This window comes from Athene cunicularia (assembly GCF_003259725.1).
Source record: "Athene cunicularia isolate RWA chromosome 4 unlocalized genomic scaffold, athCun1 chr4_part2, whole genome shotgun sequence".
Taxonomy (NCBI): domain Eukaryota; kingdom Metazoa; phylum Chordata; class Aves; order Strigiformes; family Strigidae; genus Athene; species Athene cunicularia.
The window spans coordinates 29,248,428-29,270,696 of NW_020799099.1; the positions used below are offsets into that span (position 1 = coordinate 29,248,428).

The following is a 22,269-nucleotide window of genomic DNA, read 5'->3' on the forward strand; positions in this document are numbered from 1 at the left end:
TTCCACAAGATCGTGCACCAGATGCAAGGGAAGAATGACTGTTAAGCGAGTACGAAGTACAAGTAATACAAAGATGTAAAGGCTGTCATCCCAAGCTTTCGTACTAGCAAATCAAATTCAGTCACATGTACAGTCCTTAATTAAAATTTTTTTCTAGCTCACCTTTCACTGACATTTTTGTGGTGTCAGTTTGAAAATAAATAAATACAGCAAGTACCTGCTGACACTTCACTTTTATCCAAGGTTCTTAATATCCATTCTATTTCATGCATATATTTCCATCTTTTGGAAACGTCAATCACCACTATGTGCATTTTTGCTTTTAATGGGATACCAGTTGAGACTTAAGAATGGTGCTTTTGCATGAAAATAATCTAGCTTTCAGAATTCAAATAACCCTTTTAACCTCTTGATTAATAACACAACACCAAAAATATTACTAATTCTTTACTACTAGTTCTACAAAATGAAACTCGGAGGTATGAAAACTAAGCCAATGTGAGAAATTAAACTGATAAAGCATTTGGACACAAGACTTATGTTCAAATGGTTTTTCAGTGCCTGGGTCCACCAGGCAGAGGAGGAACATTAGTGTGTCTACATGCAGTCTAATGCTGGAAAAAGGTCAAGTGTCAGTGAGAGAAATTGTTTGTACTTCATATCTCTTCTACTACAAAAGCAACATTTCAATTACACATACTGTGAAGGAATATGAATTGTTCTTACATACATACTCGATACAGATGGTGTATGTACAGTTGGGTATATAATCTTTTTCCACCTCAGCCTCTGTGATTCGTTTTAAGTGATTAGGCATACCTTAAGCTACTTAATGAGGAAAGATGTAGACATCAGCACCAGAGCCACGTTGTTGGGCTACATGCTGCTGCTGCTGTGTGAAAAAAGTCCCTCCAGACTGAAGGCCTGCTTAAGAAACCCAGCCCTAGAGTTAAGTGTGGACTCTTGAATTCATCCCTTGTGACTAGCTCCCATTCTTTTTTCACCTCACAGCTGCAGGATTGTTACCATTGCTTCCTTCAGGATCTGTGTACTGCAGGGGTTTGGCTTGATCTTGAGTGGTGGTCAGGTCATGCCCATGCTGTAAATGCAAGTTTTATATCACCTTGCCCAATAATTACGCTTTGAAGGGATAAGGAGAATGGCTAAACTGGCCCAGTAACCATACAGTAAGTAGGTCTGCACAAGTTCAAGAAACTTTCAGCAGCTATTAAAGCAGGAAGTCAGCTAGACAGTTCTGAAGAGGGTTGGAATAAAGCCAAAAATTAAAACAAATTCCTTGAAAAGCTTTTACACTTGTTACTTGGGACTGAAGACAGGTGGAAATCTAATTATTTTAAGATAAAAATTACATTACCAGTTTGATTGCTTAAATCTTACATTTCACTCTCAGCTGTAAAGAGGTCTGGACTGTTTCAGCCCTGCTCAGTCAAATTTACTTGATAGTTCACCTGCCCTGGCATAACAATGTGGTGTTAAGTTAAACGTAACTCAGAGTGAGGTTTAGTTCCTTCTAAAATAATTTACATCAAATTCTTTACAAACAACCCCAACTTTTTGCTTGTTTGTCTTATCCCTATTGGAGCAAACGACATCTGGGCAGGCAAAAAGCCTATGCACCACTTAAGTCTTCAAAAACAAACCAAGAAAACTCCAACATTCCGAGTTATGCACAAGAGAATTCAGATTTTTATCTGTGAGCAAGTTTCATTCAATAGGTTCCTACAACTTTTAAATGCATTTTTTAATATGTTTTAATTTTAATTGTCATTACTGCTAGTTTTAGCAATAAAATACAAAACCTTTTAAGTGGCATCACATTTATTTTAAAGGCATATTTGACAAACCAAAACATGATCATCTGAATATATTCTACTTGCATCATATCAGTCCAGCTTTTATAGGAATGTATATAAAACAGGTCTTGAAAACAGTCTCAAGCACACAGATCCTATTGTCATAATTGCCATCCCCTTCCTATATTGCTATATAGCACACTGAATATTTTGAGATACTGTATTTATTAAATAGACGGATCAGACTGATGCTGTGGACTCTGCACTTTGCAGGCAGAATAAAGGATTTTTTTTAAAAAGAGTATTCACTGAATGAATGTCTACTTCAGACAGCCATATTGTACTGCTCATTGGAATGGGAAAACTAAACCAGCACTGTACTAATTTTATCATAGCAAATTTTATCAGAAGCATAATTAAATGTGGTAATTCAAAATAAGGTTGTCTGACAATTCATTTATAAGCAAGGCAGCTCATTTCTCTATGCCTTCAACACAAGGAAGATGTTAGAGGGATAATGCCAAATCCAGCTGATTAGGTTTGGCATTTCAAATATGTTGTTAGTAGCGAGCGATTCCCCAGCCACCACATTCAGAAGTCTTGGATAGTTTAGATGAACTCTCTTGTCAAGGATATGCAATTCAACTAGAAGACATGACAGGGCACTTATCCACAATTATTTTTGATATATTCAACAGGAGTTGCTAGTATGCTACTCAAACAGAATACTGGTAAATACAGAGTTTTCAGGGCACGCAAGATGATAATAATTTAAGTGACACAAGAGGACTTCACATACGTGTCTGTGTTGAAAGACTGCAGCAAAGACAGAAATGGGGCACAGAATGAAGGTCAACTGAGGAAAAAAAAAAGAATTCCATATCAAGATTGTCTTTACTTCGGTGTTCAGGATCTGATAGAATTTTCCAGATAACAACAAAAAATGAGTCCTCACTGACCATTTATTGCTTAACACTGCATGTTGAAACAAGTCCAAGAACATGAGTCAAGTTGTGCTCTTCTTAAGAAGAGAGAAGGGCTCTACTTTGACCTAACGGAAAAGCTGAGTAAAACCATGTGCAAAGCTTTCATATAGGAATGGAGTTAAGCTTTGAAATAACAAACCAGATGTAATACACAGATGATATAAAACAGCCTCACATATTTCACCAGAAAGACTAATGAAACCACTAATCTCTCTGTTGTGAATAAGGAAGGCCAGAGGCACTTCCTAAAGCTGCTCAGCTTACAACATTGCTACATAAAGTTACAGAAAATTAATCACAGAATCATTTAGGTTGGAAAAGACCTTGAAGATCATCTAGTCCAACCATTAACCTAACACTGACCATTCTCAACTACACCATATCCCTCAGTGCTAAGTCAACCTGACTCTTAAACACCTCCAGCGATGGGGACTCCACCACTGACCTGGGCAGCCCAATCCAACACCTAACGATTCCTTCTGTAAAGAAATGCTTCCTAATGTCTAGTCTAAAATGTCCCTGGTGCACCTTGAGGCCATTCCCTCTTATCCTATCACTTATTATTTGGTTAAAAAGTCTCATACCCTGCTCTCTGCAACATCCTTTCAGGTATCTGTAAGAGGGTGATGAGGTCTCCCCTCAGCCTCCTCTTCTCCAGACTAAACACCCCCAGTTCCCTCAGCCCCTCCCCGTACGACCTGTGCTCCAGAGCCTGCACCAGCTCCGTTGCCCTTCTCTGGACACGCTCGAGTCACTCAATGTCCTTTTTGTAGTGAGGGGCCCAAAACTGAACACAGGAATCGAGGGGCGACCTCACCAGTGCCCAGTACAGGGGTCAGATCCCTTCCCTGTCCCTGCTGGCCACGCTATTGCTGACACAAGCCAGGATGCCATTGGCCTTCTTGGCCCCCTGGGCACACTGCTGGCTCCTGTTCAGCCGGCTGTCAATCAGCACCCCCAGGTCCCTCTCTGACTGGCAGCTCTCCAGCCACTCCTCCCCAAGCCTGTAGCGCTGCTGGGGGTTGTTGTGGCCCAAGGGCAGCCCCCGGCATTTGGCCTTATGGAAACTCCTCCAGTTGGCCTCAGCCCATGGCTCCAGCCTGTCCAGGTCTCTCTGCAGAGCCTCCCTACCCTCGAGCACATCAACACTCCCACCCAACCTGGGGTCATCTGCAAACTGACTGAGGGTGCACTCGATCCCCTCGTCTAGATCATCAATAAAGATGTTGAACAGGAGTGGCCCCAAAACCGAGCCCTGGGGGACACCACTCGTGACCGGCCACCAACTGGATTTAACTCCATTCACCACAACTCTTTGGGCCCAGCCATCCAGACAGTTTTTTACCCAGCAAAGCGTGTGCCCATCCAAGCCACCAGCAGCCAGTTTTGCCAGGAGAATGCTGTGGGCAACGGTGTCAAAGGCCTTACTAAAGTCAAGGTAAACTACATCCACAGCCTTTCCCTCATCCAATAAGCAGGTCTCCCTGTTGTAGAAGATCAGGTTTGCCAAGCAGGAGCTGCCTTTCATACACCCATGCTGACTGGGCCTGGGCATCTGGTTGTCCCACATGTGTTGTGTGATGGTACTCAGAAGGAGCTGCTCCATCAGCTTCCAGGGCACAGAAGTCAAGCTGACAGGCCTGTAATTTCCCAGATCATCCTTCTGATCCTTCCTATATACGGGTGTCACACTGGCCAATTTCCAATCTGTCAGGACCTCCCCAGTCAGCCAGGACTGCTGGTAAATGATGGAAAGCGGCTTGGCGAGCACCCCAGCCAGCTCCTTCAGCACCCTCGGGTGTTTCCCATCTGGTGCCACAGACTTGTGTGTGTCTATGGGATGCAGTAGGTCACTGACTATCTCCTTCTTGATTGTTGGGGGTGTGTGTGTGTGTGTGTGTGTGTGTGTGTGTGTGATTCTCTCAGTCTCTAGCTTCTGGCTGAGGAGGCTGGATTTCCATCCTGCATAGCCTCACAGCTTCTTTGTAATCCCTGTGAGTGGCTAGCTCCTTCTTCCAGAGGCTGTAAATTCTCCTTTTCTCCCTGAGTTGCAGCCAATGCTCCCTGTTTAGCCAGGGTGGTCTTCTCTGCTGCCAGCTTCTCTTACATCACCTGGGGACTGCCTGCTCCTGTGCCATTAAGACTTCCTTCTTAAAGAGTCTCCAGCCTTCCTGGACCCCTATACCCTTCAGGATCATCTCCCAAGGGATCTTGTCAAGCAATTGCCGAAGCAAGTCAAAGTCAGTCCTTTGGAAGTCCAGGATGTCAGTTCTGCTGCCCCCTCTCCTGGTCTATCTAAGAACTCTATTATTTCATGATCACTGTGCCCTAGTCAGCTCCAACCACCACATCATCCACCAGTCCTTCTCTGCTCACAAAGAGGAGATCCAGCAGGGCACCTTCTCTGGTCAGTTCACTCACCAGCTGTGTCAGGAAGTTATCTCCCACACATTCCAGGAATCTCCGGGACTGGTCCTGCTCTGCTGTGTTGTATTTCCAGCAGATGTCTGGGAAGTCTCCCACATGAACAAGGGCAAGCAATCATGAGATTTCTCCTAAGTGCCTATAGAATATTTCATTCACCTCTCTGTCCTGGTTGGGTAGACTCCTACTACAACATCTGCCCTGTTGGCCTTCCCCCTGATTCTAACACAAAGACACTCCACCCTGTCTTCACTACACTTGTGCTCAGAACAATCATAACAGTTCCTAACATACAGTGCCACCTCACTGCCCCTCCTTCCTTGTCTATCCCTTCTAAAGAGCTTGTAGCCATCAACTGGCACACTCCAGTCATGGCAGACATCTCACCATGCTTCTGTCATAGCCACTACATCATAATTTTCCCATTGCATCATGGCTTCAAGCTCCTCCTGTTTGGTACCCATGCTGTGTGCATTGGTATAAATGCACTTCAGCTGGGCTGATGTCCCCAGCACCTTTTTGCCTCTAGAGGTCCTGTGTCTGTCCTGACCTTTCGCAGGTGTTACAATATTTACCAATCCATCAATATCCCCTGTATCTTTGTTGTGCTGCATGTCTCCATCCCTTGCCTCCACTGAGATGGCAGGCTGAGGGTTGTCTCTGGCACAACAGCCCACAAACTCTGGTAATCTACCCTGGGGCTTACGTCTGGGAGTTCCAGTTTTGCCCCCTTCCCCCTTCAAATCTAGTTTAAAGCTCTCTCAATGAGCCCAGCTAACTCTGATCCAAGATCCTTTTCCCCCTCTAGGACAGGTGCATCCCATCTGATGCCAAAAGGTCTGGCATACTGTATGCTAACCTGTGATTGAAAAATCCAAAACCCTGCTGGTAACACCAGTGTTGGAGCCACAAGTTCATCTGTTGACTTCTCCTGTATTCTTCCTCATCCATCCCCCCAACTGAAGGGATGGAGAACACTGTTTGTGCCCCCGACCCCTTAACCAGTTTCCCCAAGGCCCTGAAGTCTCTCTTCATTGACTTATGACTTCTCCTGGTAGTATCATTGCTACCTACCTGAAAAACCAAGAGCAGACAGTAGTCCTTAGGTCTCACTAAATTGAGGGATGATAAGGAAAACAGGGAATATGATTAATGCTTTTATTCTCCTACTAAGTATGCTTTCTAGCAGTGATGCATCCCAGAATCCTTCAGATCCCACCAGCCAATATAGTTAAAAAGCTGAAACTCTATTCTATTAAAATAGTGGCACACCAAGGAATGGATACCTTTCAAGATTAGAGCATCTTGCATGGCAATAAGCTCAGCAGGAGATCCAGTCTGTGTATTTTCATCTGAAAATTTCTGCTTTGCAAACAATGCAACTTTTAATGGAAAACAGTATAAACTTTTATTTGGATAATTTTTCAGGTCAAAAAAGATCAAAAACGTGGCAGAAATGAGCCAAGACAGGTGCTACTCAAAAAGTGGGTTCTGACAGCAACTGAAACTTATGCACATGGCTTTGGGTGAGGGAGGGTTCCTGGTTTTGGTTTGTTTGGGTTTTTTCTTTTCTTTTTTTGGTTCTTTATGATGGATTTCCTGCTTTGTGCTCAGATTCCAAAGTTATCATAGCCTGACTGATGGCTTCACAGGAATTATTAAATTAACTGGTAACTCAATTCCTGTCGTATTTTCTTTCACAGATTTTTTTTTTTTTGTAAATTATTCCTTGCACATTTCTTCCCCAAACCTTTTCTTTCTCTCCTGTGTTCCTTCCCCTCTTTCTACCTGCCTCTGAAGAGAAGCAATAAAGAGAAAAGTAACACAGAAGGAAGGAGAGAAAGTCAGTATGATCCTGTTATAAAATGGTTTGAAATCTAAATCACTAAAGCAGGTTTTACTTTAATGCAAAGTAAAATCAAAATTGCAAGTGGCAAATCTATCCTACTATTTAAAAAATGAAACCAACAAAAGCAATTACAACTGTGACTTGTAGCTTCAATAAGCTTTTTAATTTCTTTTCTCCTGTCTTAATGATCTGTGTTAATCTTTATTTTCAAGGTAGAGATTCTACTCAAAAATCCACTTTCTATAGATGTAGAAGCACTGCTAGCTAAGCTTTGAATTATCAGATGGATTATAGTTTGCCCAAGTCTTTGTAGTGCAGCAATGCAACGTTTTTGATTCATGATTCTCTTCAAGGATGCACCTTTCTAGGCATTATCACTTTCTTAAGAAAAATGTTTTGTAGTTCTTAGAAAAAGAATAAAATGATGTAGGCAAATGAAACAAAGGACATGCTGGTCTTTAGACAAAAGGTGCAGAGGCCTGAGACTAGCAGCTTTTGACTGTCTGGAATGAGTTAAATGCAAATTTAGCCTGCAGAAAAGGTGAAGCACAAAACATTCATGTTCTTTGTTACTGGATTTTGTAGTACTTTAGCTCTAAAGGTAGTTGGTATCAGTATTCAGAGAACATAATTCAGACTTTCTCTTCCAAAGCAGACATCTGTTTCCACATATCCCTCTATCTGCAACACTAAAGCCTCAAAATATTTCTATATACTAAGCAGCTTTCAAATATATGACATTCCTGCCATTCTCCCACAGGTGCATAGGTATATGAGTGCACACATGGTATTCTTCGTTTGGTTTGATGGGCTATGCAGGAGACAGACTGGAGAAATTCTCATCTGTGAGGATATCATCATTATATTTTAACAATTCTACTCTGGTGTGTATTTGATATCTATTTATTCCAGCCCTAAGGAAGAGAGAAACCTAAATGCACCAGAGCAAAAGAGCTGTAGAAAGAATACTGAAATGACTATGCCAAAAGACAGTGAAGCCCTGACAAGGCATCATTATGAAAACCAGGAGACACCATATTTTTATGAAGTGCAATAAACCTTAGACTGCAGCAAAAAATAATTTTGTATCACTGTAGAAATAAATTTTGTTTAATTGAATTCTTTTTAGGACAAAGACCTGAAATGTGTTTCTGAGTGATGAAAAAATAAATGCCGTATAAAAATTTTCAGGAGTACACATGGAGCGGGTATGTTACAGATCATAATTTTTGTTGAAAAATAAAAAGCATATGTAATAAATTGCATACTGTGTTTATTGAAAACAAATCAAAGCTACTTCTCCTGTATGGTATTGCATATCATAGGATAGGACTGAAATCTGTGATAATGCAATGTCTTTAGAGAAATGGAATTTATATATAGGCATCACATGCAAAGTAAGCTTGTATGAACACATAAAGCTTGTGGCAACTAACTCATTTCAAACATATGGAGTTTTGTCTGGATGTGGCACGTGGCACATCTAGGTATACTCAGATGATGGTAAGAACTGTTATTTAATAAAACAGAATCTGTATAATTGTATGTATTATTGTATATATACAATCATACTCTTGTATGTAATCACTCTCATTATAACTTGAGTTTAAAACAGGTCAAGTGTATCCAAGAATAATTTTTAAATGTATTGTTTTCTAATGGTAATCCCCTGGAACTAAGAGATATTTAATAAAATTTTGTTCAGAAGTTCAAATTTCAGGGAGACTTAGGTACATTCTGCAGTCATGCATTTTGTTAAGCCTACCGTAAATAAATAATAAATTGTACAGAAAAGCCACAAAGTATTCTCTAGACCAAGAAATAAAACATTCACATCTAAGAGGGAAAAAAAAGTGCAGCAGTAGTTATGATGCCATTGTATCTCATTCTAGATTTTTGCCTTTCTCTGTCCTGTGTTCTGTTGAACAAAATACTTTTCACTAACTTGTTTACTTTGTGCTGTTGTTTTTTACAGTGAGAGTTAAGTGCCAGGTTAGTTTTCACCTTTGATATTAATGATTCTGTTTATGAGCAAGAAGAATCATTAGATGACTAACGTAACACTTAAACTCATACTTTAATGTCAGTTTTGTATACAAGGTATTATTCAATGTAACAGCACTTTTAAAGGCTGACATTTTACACTTTGCAAGAGCAAGGAATTATTTTTTCTTTTTGTTTTTTTTTCTTTTTTTAAAAGCTGTAAGTTTTCTCTCAGTTGCTCACTACAGTAATCTGGAAGCTATGCTTCGAAAGAACGGAGCACAGTTCCTTGAAAGAAAAACCCCACCAAGGTGGAAGAGAATTGTCATTTATGATTAGTGTGAACTTAGCAAGGAACAACGAACAGACGTGGATCAACTTGTAACAGTGGAGTCCTTTGTAGCAAAATGTAAGGGGTCACACAACTGTGCTATAGGATTCTGTCATGCAACAGGTATCTTGGAGATGCTGCAATCCTCTTTCAGGATATCAAAGTCCATGATATGAACTTCTTTAAAAAGAGCATTTAAGTTCCTTTATGCTTTTTCCACCATGAAATCTATAATTTGTACTTACGATAACTCAGACAGAAGATATTATGCATTCTCTGTCAGTATTACTGCCAAAGACATGGTGGTACATTTACTCATTTTTAAAAAAACGCATTGTGTGTATTAATGAGTTCTGCTTCAAGTTGTGTAAATCACCCAAACTGTGATACGGGACTCTTCATACATTCACCTTGTACTGAGAGAGGATGAAAAATTAGGGCTTATCAAAACCCGTGTGAGAGAACATTCAATTTAAGTGAATGACATTAAATGGAAATTTATAATTCAAAAGGATAAAATATTATATTACGTATTATGAAAATTGATACTCGGTTTGTGAAATATATTTCAAAATCACAAACCCAGTAACTCAAGTCAACAATCAGTAAATTGGCAACAATAAATTTTTTATCTAAAACTGTAGTGGGCACTACTATGACATGCTTGTGTCGTTTGGTGTTCATTTGTATTTTACTGAGAGGAGTCCAACCCGACATAAGAAATCAGTATAGAAATTGCATAAACATACAGTAAAATCAATTATTTCCTTCTTTCCTTTCTCCGCTGTATTTCATATTCTGAATTAGACCAATGAATATTATCACACAGAATATTCCAAAATGATCACCTCACTTCTTCCTGATGTAACTCAACAGTTTTATTAGCTGGATGCTTCAGAGACTTGTAAATAAAAAGTGTTATAACACCTGCTCCAGGGTTTTGAGAAGCAATTGAGCCAAAACAAAAATCAGGCAATTTGCTCCAAGCCTGAGTTTCTCTGTACTGAAAAATAAGTCCAAAGATCCCATCAGAGAATTTAAAATCTTACTGCTGAGAGAGCATCCCTTCTCTAAGGAGCTCTTGAATCATAATTAAAGTGAAGAAAGATAATTACAATGTGTTAGAAACATTTCTTCCAGAAAGGATTTTAACATAACCAGGCAGCCTCAGAAACACATAAGCATAGCCTCTATGGACTGTACCTCAAACACAAGATTTGTTCCACTGGTTAACCACAACAGAAAGAATTTAATCCACCAGATCCTTCTCAGACTACCTTTCCTTTTAAATTATCCACATATTTAGGAAGACATAACAAGTTTCCTCAAAAAATCTACAGTGCACAGAAATAAGCAGTGGCAAATAGGTAATGAACAAGGTCAGGTTTTTCGTTATCTTTCTTTAGATAATTCTAATTCTGAACTCCCGAATACTGCACAAGGAATAATAAAGTTGCCTCTACTACCAGCACAATGGGAAATGGGTGGGAAAGTCCAAGGTTTAAAAATATTCCCTGAAGACAGCCACAGCTGACTGTCAATCAGGAGCACCAGGAAACAGGCAGACAGAACTGGGCAGAGTACAAAAGAGTGAGAGTACAAAATGATGCGAGATTGCTTTCAAAAACTTTCAATTAACTCAGTGCTTACCCCAGAAGTGGGATATTTAAGGTCACCGTAATGAGCTGGAAAAGAACACAGAGATGGACCAGCAAATTAGTTTGAGCAAATGCTCTCTCTCCCTCCTACCCACCAACCAAAATGGTGCAGGCATGGCACAGAAGGGCTAAGGGGTAAAGCACAGAGTCTTACGGGGACAAGGGGCAGTGGGAGCTATAGCCCTGCTACACTTGGTTTTCACTGTTCGTGTACTCTTGCCCACAAATAAAACAGTAATTGATTCAGTGCTGGGTCAGGTTAACAGAAAGAAAGTGCAGAATTTTGCCTTACTCCTGCCATATTGATGAAATGCTCCAGTATACATGGAAAAAAAAAAAAAAAAAAAGACTTTCATAGGTAGAGCTACATGATTTTATACTTCCATGAAAATAATCTGTAAACATTCCAGTTGGATTAATTTTACAATAGTATATGTACAGAAACATATTGGCCAGCCACTGTTCTTTCTTAGTAATGTATTACAGTAGACTTTACAAATAATTTTGTGTTGAAATTGTATCTAAATATTTTAAGTTTTGTCCTTTCATTTGCCTGAATTAGTTTATTACTGAAATTCTTAACATAAACTTATATGTAAGAAAAGTCCTTGCAACATGCTGAATTTCTGTGCTCTCAATGGACAGAAAAAGTGAACGGTAAAATTGAAGTGTTGATTTCTCCCCACCCCTGTAGGGAATGTTTGATTTTAAAATCTAAAGATTGAATATGTATATACTAACTAGTATCTGGTAAATAGCAAACAAACCAAAGCCATTCCTTCTCATTATGTCTAGGATAAGACATATTCGATGTTCAACAATTCAGTTTAATCTGTAATACCATGTAATTCAGAGTTAATGTACCTAGTATGCAAAGCTGCCCAAGCTTACACTGCAAATCTCCAGGTGTCCTGTCTGAATAAACAACTTAAGAGCATTATGGAATATGAATCTGTATTTTCAGAATCTTTGCTACATTCCATTTCACGAATAGGACAGCGCAAAATCCAGTGATATCAGGGAACACCTACTCTGTGCTGGAACAGGAGCTCCATATACAACCAAGGGTGGCATACATAACATACTGTAACTATTAAAGTGTAACACTGTTTTACCCTTTTTAGCTTATTCATACAGGCAAATGAAAGCAGTAAAAGACAATGTTTTGATTACTGTAATTTTTACAGTATTCTTAGATAAAGTATTTTACAGTATTTTTAGATAAAGACTTGAAAATTTTTGGTCAATTGAAATTTTTATTGTGTGCAAGATCTGACACCGCACAGAACTCAACTCTTGCCTTTGGTAGGTAGTTTATATCACCTAGAAGCTTCCAAATCTTGTCTTGAAGTGTGACATTAGTTACTGTTCATTTGTGCCATGCAATATTAACCTGCAAAGTCAGGTGCTTGCTTTTCTATGTATATACATGCATATATACCCTCCTGTTTTACAAAAAATGCATTTTGAATTGGACAACAAACTGGAAACTCAATTTCCAATCAAATGTCTTTCAGCACTTGAAAAGCTTCACTGGCAGGCAGCTTCACATAGAAAAATTGATCCAAAAGAATGAATGATGGTATACATCAGAAAAAGATTAAGTGCATGCCTGAAAACCTTGCTTTTCAATTTACTACTTTAAAAAGTGCAAGTAGTACCCCTTTCTAATAAGCATCTACACTGATGTCTGCAGAAATTACTTCAAAATAAATGTTAATCACTGCCATATTTCTGGTGTCAGTGAATATACTCATGTTTTGTCACAGTGTAACCCATGTAAATGACTTAAAAAAGCAGAAGTAGTAATATCAAATCAACATAGATTTACAGTAGCTATAACTACAGACATGCATTTAAAACTCCTAGTGAAAATAATACATACAATTCAGTGTGATCAGGCTGGTAAGTATATAGCTATATACTTTTTAAAAATAGGCAGCAAGTCAGGAAGAGATTCAGCTATATTCTACAGCTGACTGAATATATTCTACACATTTTCCTGCACTTTTTATTCCTTTTTAATGTAAAAGAGCAGAACCAAGCATATAACTAGTTTCTTTAATTAAAAATCACAAGATTCTTTTTTACAGCTCTGCAAGGAAAAGCTTTAGAGTGTGTACCCCACAGGCAATAATATAGTCAGGAAGGGGCTTATGGATATTGTGCTTGCACTGGATGCAAAATATTTAATCTCTAGATACAGACATAATACACAGCAGAGGTTTAGGCTGGGATTCAAACAATTATTGAGCTTTTATCTTTTACCTCCTGTATATCCTGGCTTTTATTTTGGCATAGATTTCACCCACATCTGAACCAAAAATACAGACAAAAGGGTGTTAAACCCCAAAGAATTCCAGTACAGATCACATTTTGCCTTTTCATAAAGTTTTCCTTCTCCATTTCCTAGAAACTAGAAAGCATCTAGATATAGTGTCTTGACTTCAGTGAACTGTGAATCCCTGTAAAAGGAATTCAGAGTTCAGTCCGAAATGATGACACATTCATAGCTTTACACATTACATCTGTTAATATTTAGGAAGGGCAAGGGAAGAAAAATCAAGCAATAATTCTATGTTAAGTCATAGTGTTAATGTAACATTAAGCAGTTGTGGAAAGCAGGTGAAAAAAAATGCAACTGTTATTTACTTCTTATTGTTACATCTATTACAGTAATGACTAACTGTACATTTATAGTATAAGACAGGTTTTACATGGTAACCATAAAAGTTAAAATCTGATGTTTCTAAAGAAAACATCAGAATATGCATATATAACTAAATGGAGTAAAGTACTGTATTATATTTGATAAACTTATTTTTCTTTAAATTCTATACAAACAAAAAACATTTCACATACCTTTGAAATGTTACTTGAACGACTTGTGGAACGCCCTGGGGATTTGTCATTCTGGAAAACAAAATAAGATTTAAAAAGTTATGATGTAATTCAAATTCCACCTAACAAGGTGTTGTGATTGTGAGTGCATAGTTGTCCTCTATTCTTCTTCAGTTTGACTACTGACTGTACAATGGAAGACGCTCAACAAATAAACCATTATGATATTCATGCAAATTACATCAGTAAAAGTTGGGAAAATGCTCTGTAAGAAATTGTTAGCACTTAATTACTGTTGGTTTATTTTGCAGCTTTTTTTAACATTTAGAGTGGAAAATTAATATATCATCACAGCTTCTCATGAAAACTGGTACTCTTATATGAAGAGGAATATTTCATGACAGATAATAAAAATCTACCTAGCCACACTGGACACATCCCTGCTCAAAAAGTTGAATTCATCCTTTCAGGGAAACTAAAACAGTACTAGATGACTTCCTGGCCAGACATGTTCTGAGAACACATTGTAACCAGTCACAGATGTAGTTCAATTTAACACCTACCCCTCCATCCCCTCTCAGTCATGCAAAAAATACATACACACAAACCAAAACCACAGGCTGACATCCATTAATAAATTATAGGTTGCATAGCTACATTTCTATAGCACAATGTTTTTTTTCTGGTAATCCAGAGGAGGAAGTGAAGCAGTGGTTCAATAATCTGTTCAGTATTTACACTCGCCCAGCAATGGATTCAGCTTCATTTACACTGAAAAGGTAAAAGATATTTCAGAAACAGTGCTCATCCCCTTAGTAAATGCACATATCTTAACGAGGTCATATTTTTCTCAGCACTGAAAATGTAGGTTCAAACACTCAGGTGAAATGTTCATATAAACAAGATTGATTTTTATGTAGAAGGGATTGAACTAGATACCATTTGTGCAAGTTTTTTAGATAATCTACTTGGGGGGACGGGGGGACAAAACCCCAAGTAGACCTTCCACCTGTGCAGCTTAATTTGCAATGCATGCATCACTGTAGCAGACTGACATATACATTGATAATTTCATGCATACATGTATAGAAAAGGCTTTCAACTTGACTATGACCCACGTCTCCTCGTCCTTCATTTAAAGAAGTACAGAAAAATACAGAAGCTCAGTTAAAAAAGGCTAAATTTCATGCTCCATTAATGCACATGTCTAGTCTAGAAATTAGTATTGACCCGATAATTTGTAGCACAGAACAGTTTTGCAATGGCAAAAATGAACAAAAAAAAGCCCCTTAGGCATTTTTTCCCATTTTTATATTTAAAAAGCTGCTTCGATCTCAACCCCAGTAAAAACATCCCTATGAAATAGTTTCAAGCATACTTGTTTCATGTAACTACTGTATCTCTCTTCCTTCAGACTGTAGGTAGCTTATGTTTTTGTTCCATCCCCCAGCATGATCAATTCTTTGCACTGCAAATATAATACTAATATACTGAACTAACTCCCTTTTTACTTTGTCTTCATTAGCTCTAAAGTCACACAATGGACTCTTGCCCTCAAAAAACACAGCATCACTGAACTCCTTGACTATACATCACTCTCCGTTTTATTCTACCACACCAGTTAATTCTCACAACTTAACCACCTTCAGGTTTGTGTGTCAGTTTCTTCTTTTTTAGGAAGAATTTAAAAAAAAATAAAAAAAATCCTCAAGTAATGCACTCATTTATTACATCTTGTCCTTGAGGTTGGCCCAGCTTTGAACAGGGAAGTGAACCCAATGATTCTTTCTGACCTGAAGAATTCTGTGATTCAATTATTACTTCTGTGATATATTATCCACTGTAGCTTTGGTAATAAATAACTAATTGCTTATCCTCTCTAGACAACATTAAATATATACAGTTTCGAGTATCTTCATTTATATCCATAGAAAATACACTTTGGGTATTCTGGGTCAATGTTCAGAGAAGCTTTGCTTTGACCTCAAAATAATAGAGGTTACGGACCCATGAAATTAATTCCCCTTCTGTAGTTAGAAATTATGAATGGGGATCATAGCTGAGAAACTCCACACTAAAAGCATGCAACCTTTATCCTCAATCACTTGGACTAAAGAAATATTTTGTATTTTCTGATGGTGTAGTGAACTCTGCAACTCTAACTCCCTTTCTTTTAACAGTCTGTCTTCCAAGATTCATTTTCAAAATCTGTTTTCTGACTACAGCTCTCTAGGCTTCTGACATCATCCATTCTTCACTATGGCACATATCTCCTCCACTTTAGTTACAACAATCTGACTGCCTAACTGGAAACTGCTACCATCCACACTCTGCAAAGGACTCTCATACACTGAATGGTCTTAAATTGAGAGAAAGAGTGCTGGCCCTACAGCTTTGGGAAAAATAAATAAATTTCATCATAATGTCCAAGTTCAGGTATTTCATGGTGATTTATTCTGAAGAGCATATAAATAAAATATAAAATGTTGCACTAAATAACCATACAGATATTGAAGATAGAATTCTTCATTCAGGTTCACATTGAACTTGAATAGCTGTTCATGCAGAGAAAAAACAGAATAGAAAAGTTATGCCAAAATGTCTTTGGAAATGTGTCCTTAAAGAATGTCTGGTGCTTTTATTTTAACAGTTTATGTTTACAAAGTACTCACATTATTAAGAATAAATGATGCCCTTTCTTACTGTAACAGAAAGTATCTTTATTGAAGAATGTTTTTCCTACAAGCTTGCTAAACACTAGTAAAAAGATTTTCCCACACATTCAATATTAATTTACATTTGAAAGGTTACATCCAAAGAAATATATGTTCAAGCATCTATACGTATTTTTGTATATCAAGGAAATATCATGTCCTTCTAATCAGATTATTTCAAATAAAGTAGCATTCCTCTTTTAGAGTTAAACCTTCTCAGCAGGAATTATTTAATGCCTGTAACAAGGGTTCTTGATCTCCCTTACTGAGTTTTCTAAATATATATATACAGAATTCTGGCCCTTGAGCAAAGCGAAAACAAACTATTCAGAGAGAGCTCTTGCTAAATTCTCAAACTGTCTTTTCTCCAGTCAAGAAAACAGCTAAACAATTCTCCTCCTGGACATGATAGGTATGAGCTTTTTGGGTTGTATGCTGTATTATGCAGTCCACACTCAAATGCTGCTCTGCATTTCCAGACATCCTGTACCACCAATATCTCATCTCTTCTGTCTTCTGTTACATCCTGCAAACACTCATCAGGTATCTCTTCAAAACTGTGATAGCAGAGAATCCAGTTCCTGTAACTATTCCACTAGAATATCAAGAAAAATAGGTCTGTGTTTGTAAATTTCCTAAGAATTCAGTTTTACCAAGATCATTTACGAGGATATCATTGAAAATGCAACTCATCCTTCAATATAAATTCTGGGAGGAAGACAAAGGAGAAATAATGCCATGAAATTTCAGATTATGACATGTTCATAAAACTGCTTTGGGAGGAATGTTATATGCACCTGTCCCACCTCATCATACCAAGCAAACAACCCTGTATATAATAAGGAATTAAAATAATAAAAAAATAATTGCAAAATCTCTCTTTTTGTGACAGTAAATTACCTCCTAAGCTTTCATTTCTTCACAGGACCGGGCTATTGAACTGATATTATTTGCAGTGACCAGCTTTAAATTTAAGACCATTAAACTTTCTGATGCATAAAGATACAGTTTTTCCCAACTTGCAAATGTGACTTACATTGCTGACAAGCAGATTTTTTATTAAAGCAAGAGAAGAAAACTCTGGCTGGGTAGAGAAACAGGCTAGTAATAACAAATTCCTGTAATACTGCTGTGAACAGTTCAGGATCTCAAAGAGGAAAGAGGTAGGTTAGATGGCTGCTTTTTGACTCACACTAAATATTCACATGCATGTTTAACGATTTTAAGTCTTGCTGGGTAGCAATGTGCTTTTTAAACTTAACTAATCCATTTGTCTAGTTCCTTTCTTTTATCTGCCCCTTGCTCTGCTCTGGCTCTGAGCATGACTCAGGCTGACCTAAGCAGCTTGCTAACAAACTGCACTTCATCTCTCTGAAGAGAGCACAATAGCATCAAGACCAAATCACAGTATTTCAACTCACAGGAGAATCTTAAACAACTTCTGTCACACACATACACCCAACCCACCCCCCCAAAAAACCCCTTTGCACAGAACACTTCAGCTTTGTTTTCTCTTCTGTAGGTTCTAATCTTTGCATCCCAGTGGTACAATGTGCTGCTTCACGTATCTGCACACAGTCCTTGGGCTTACAAGTTCTATACGTGACTGTAACAACAGATTTTCTTCTAGAAGTCATATCACAACATATCACAAAAACCAATGCCTCTTAAATGTAAGCACAACACATGCAATACAAACGTGGGTTTGCCTGCCTAAAGTCCCTTTCCACCTAGTAGTCCCTCACTGCATCTGCGCAAGAGCCTCCTTTCAGCACCTTTTCACTTCTGGAATCTTGAGTAGCAGCAGAAAGTGCTTTCACACTCTACAACCTGAGCTATCAGATATGCAGATGAACTCAACAAGCAATGTCAGTCACTGGAAATCTAAAGCGCAGGAATTATCTAAATTATGTGCGATCTCGATATATTTATTTCAATACCTCTGCATGAAAATGGAAAGACAAAAACACAAAACAGGCAACATTTGCTTTAACTGATAAACATAAATTCCAATGTCCATAATTAACTAAGACATACACACACTCTGTAATTACTGAGCATCATGCATAATTTTACTGTGGAACACAGAATGTTTTCAATACCAAAGAACTCACAGAAGGAAAGTCTGCTGGGAATACTAAAGACTGTGATGCAGATGCAGCCGTTAATTAAAATAATATCGAATTATAAATAAGAATATTAATTAAAATATCAGCAAAACGCATACAGTATAATATGTATTGTTTATATTATTCATATGTACTCTATCACATTATATATAAAACTTCTAAATGGATGTAACTATCTATCTACGAATGTATTTACATGTATAGATATGTAAATGTATTCACTCTTTTCCTAGTTATCTGCTACTGAGCATGGCCAGAGACAGGATAACACTGTCTCCCACAGTGTGGCTATTGTTACATTATTCAAGAACTATTTCACAGCTTCTCGTGTTAGGGTCTAAATTATTAAAACAAATGCAAGTATATACATATTTTTTTATGACTATACCAAGAAGATAACGACAATGTTACTACTGATAGAGCATACAGACTGACTCTTGTCCAGTTTGGACTTGGACAACCTTTTCTCTATGGGAAGGAGAGGCAGAGGGAAATCAGTTACTGGTGATAGCATCCTGACAACTTTCAGAGTAACTGGCAATTTCTAAACAGCTTTGATGTGAGGAATTTGAGTCCTGGAAGGAACTCAAAGCAGATTTTTGTCCTAAAATAATACTGAGAAAGCAGCTCATCATGAATTGACAGTTGTCTTTTATTATTCATGGAATTATTTTATGTGCTGTTACATGTATCTATTTTTCTCATACTTTCAAATATTCAACAACTAGCCATATAACTCTTCGTATAAATGAATCATACCACTAAATTACCAAATATAAAGTTATTGGTAGTTAATTTTGTATTTGAATATGTAAGAAAATTTATGTCCCTTCTTTATAAAAAAATAACTTGCCATTCTAATAAATTTTAGCTTCACTAAGAAGATCAACATTCATGTCACAAGGCCTACAAGGTCACTAGGCAAAAATCCTGTGGAGAAGGTAAATCTAAACAGACTGAAGGTCTCTATTGTAAAGTAGAGCTGTGCAAAACACAACTGATTATCACAAAGAAAGCTTCTGAGGATGCTGAAGCATTTCAAACCCCATTCTGACTCATCTGTTACACAGTGATTAGATTACAGAGTCTAGTGTGGCATAAAGTAGTTAGTTTTATTACCCTGAAAATTGTGTATTTTCCATATTTATAGGTGGGTAGAAGAGTATCACAGAATCATCTAGGTTGGAAAGGACCTTGAAGATCATCTAGTCCAACCGTTAACCTAACACTGACAATTCCCAACTATGTTCCTAGCAATGATCAAGGAACATCCCTCTTAGTGGGCTGTTGGGTAACCTTACACAAGAATAATGTGCAAGTTACTTGTCATATGCCCTGTTACTTATTTCGCACCTAAGATATCTTTGTGGTCAGATTTGCAGTACATAAGACCATAAAAAAAAAAAATAAAAATCACACGTTGGTACCTTCCCTGCAATAAGGTTTGGAGTTAAACATTTTTTCCTCAGAACAGAAATCTACAATGCCGCCAACTGCATGGCACAGACGTACCACCATGTTACCCATAGCTGCTTCTTGCACTGCTATCTCTAGGGGACTAGGTTCCCTTCCTCTCTTATCTTACACTATCTTACTTCACATCAGTCTCACTGGACTCAGTGTAGCAGCTTTTCTTCAACATAAGCTGCTAATAAGCATGATAAATATACCAGAATCTGATCCAACATCCTTTTGAGTTGAAAACGCTAATTACAATTTAATGAGGCTCAGAGCAATTTCCATCACAGGCCAAGATGAGTCAATAGCATGCTTGCTGTTACAATATAAGGTTTTCACAGTGATGCTTCTACCTGCAATTACATGAACAACTTCCATGCTATAACACTCGGTTACTTTCTCTGTACTGCACAGATGTACAAGGTCAAAACTATTTTAAAAATGGGAATAAATACACCATGACATTGTTTTAAAAAATCCAGCACTGAACCAACCTTGAAACACAGCATAGGCACATGCAAAGAATACAGTCAGAAACAGCACATACTACACACCTGACATAAGTGCAATTTCTTTAACAGCTCACGTAAAGAGCCAGATTTAACTTCGTTGTACCATACTTAGCAAAAGTGAAAACTTCCTAGAAACCCTTGGCAAAATTACAAACAAATAACCATGAAGTTGGAAAGAAGCTCAACACAAATCAGTAAACAGACAATGTATGTCACACAGCTGCCCTTTACTGATCCTGAGATAAGAAGCTAGCCATAGCTTTTATTGGAAAATTAGTTCTGGTAATGCCTACTACTAATGAGAAAGAGGTTAAAGGAACAAAATTGAAAATAAAAAAGGCTGGGATTTCAGAAGGTGGGTGAGAGAGTCTTACAACAAAGAATCCATACACAGCAGTCAAAGGGTCTTGCTCATTAGCACCTCCTGCTTTCTAGGAGCAAAGTGAACTTCCTGTTGCAATTAAGATAACCAGGATCTCAGGGTTGGAAGTGGCTCTAATTTCCTTCTGCACCAGCAGACCAAGAGGAGCCATTTGATTCAGTTCAGAAGCTGAAGGAGATCACGTTCCTTCCCTCACTGAACACAAGAAAAGTACCTGAACAAATTTTACACGGATCTGTCTTCCACATTTTCCTGCTGCCGATTACATACTTCATCCAAGTCAACAAAATGTAGTGCAACAATACAGCCCCAGCCCCACGTGACTCAAGTTGCATACATATCCTGCAGCAATAGAACATACGTTGGAAGGTATATTTGAAGCAGACAAGATGCTATCACACCCTGACTTGAAGTATGCTATGTTTCTATGTCCAAAGTATCAAATTATTAAAATATCAAAGAGAATTGAGGGGATTCATAGAAACAAGTGTGAATAAGAAGTACTGCTGTCTTGCATTGTTCAATACAATGCATGACATTTTTGATAAATCTCTCCACTTACCTCTACTAGGAGTTGACACGTGTATGTTGCTCAGAATAGACTTATGCAACGAGCAATACATGATTGTATGGCAACAGCCTGGTGCCAATGGATCTAGAGTAATACAGCAGATTACACCTACTGGCAGAGAGGTTCATGGCCCTGCTCTTTTCAAAAATAAACCAGTGTTACATCACCTGGATCATTTCCAAATGACACTATCAGAAACTATGGACACCAATATCCTGACCAGTCTCTAGGTTAACATACTCTAACAAAGCATGACTGATATCATTTTTTCGGTAGATGTGAAATTTCCACGCACTCCTAGTTTAACCTACTGAATTCACCAGCTGACTGACAATGTCAGGATTTTTTTTTTCAAACTAATCAGGTTTCATTTACCCTTTAACTTACTTTGACCTTAAGAAAAATCACAAGCATTTAATCCAAGGTTGTTCTCTCTGACTAGGTATTCTAAATCACTCTTAGTATGCAAAAACACACATCTAAAATAGTATCCGACCTTGTTAACTCAGAGGCTGTTTGCTGAACACCAAGCACAAGCATAACACTGCATGAAAAATCTACTGTAATTAGATGCCTTTGCTCTTCAGTTTATACATTGGGGGCTGTCTTTTATACAC

The 22,269-nt window shown here is 37.9% G+C and overlaps 1 protein-coding gene across 9 annotated transcripts in view; it reads right to left on the minus strand.

The window, feature by feature from the left end:
* Nucleotides 1-22,269, minus strand: part of MARCH1 (membrane associated ring-CH-type finger 1) — a 174,104-nt gene that overhangs the window by 40,604 nt on the left and 111,231 nt on the right. For all 9 annotated transcript variants that reach the window (XM_026847505.1, XM_026847507.1, XM_026847500.1 and 6 more), the window contains one exon: nucleotides 13,908-13,958. In XM_026847505.1, coding sequence (XP_026703306.1) covers nucleotides 13,908-13,958 — 51 coding nt within the window. The remainder of the gene's footprint in view (nucleotides 1-13,907; nucleotides 13,959-22,269) is intronic.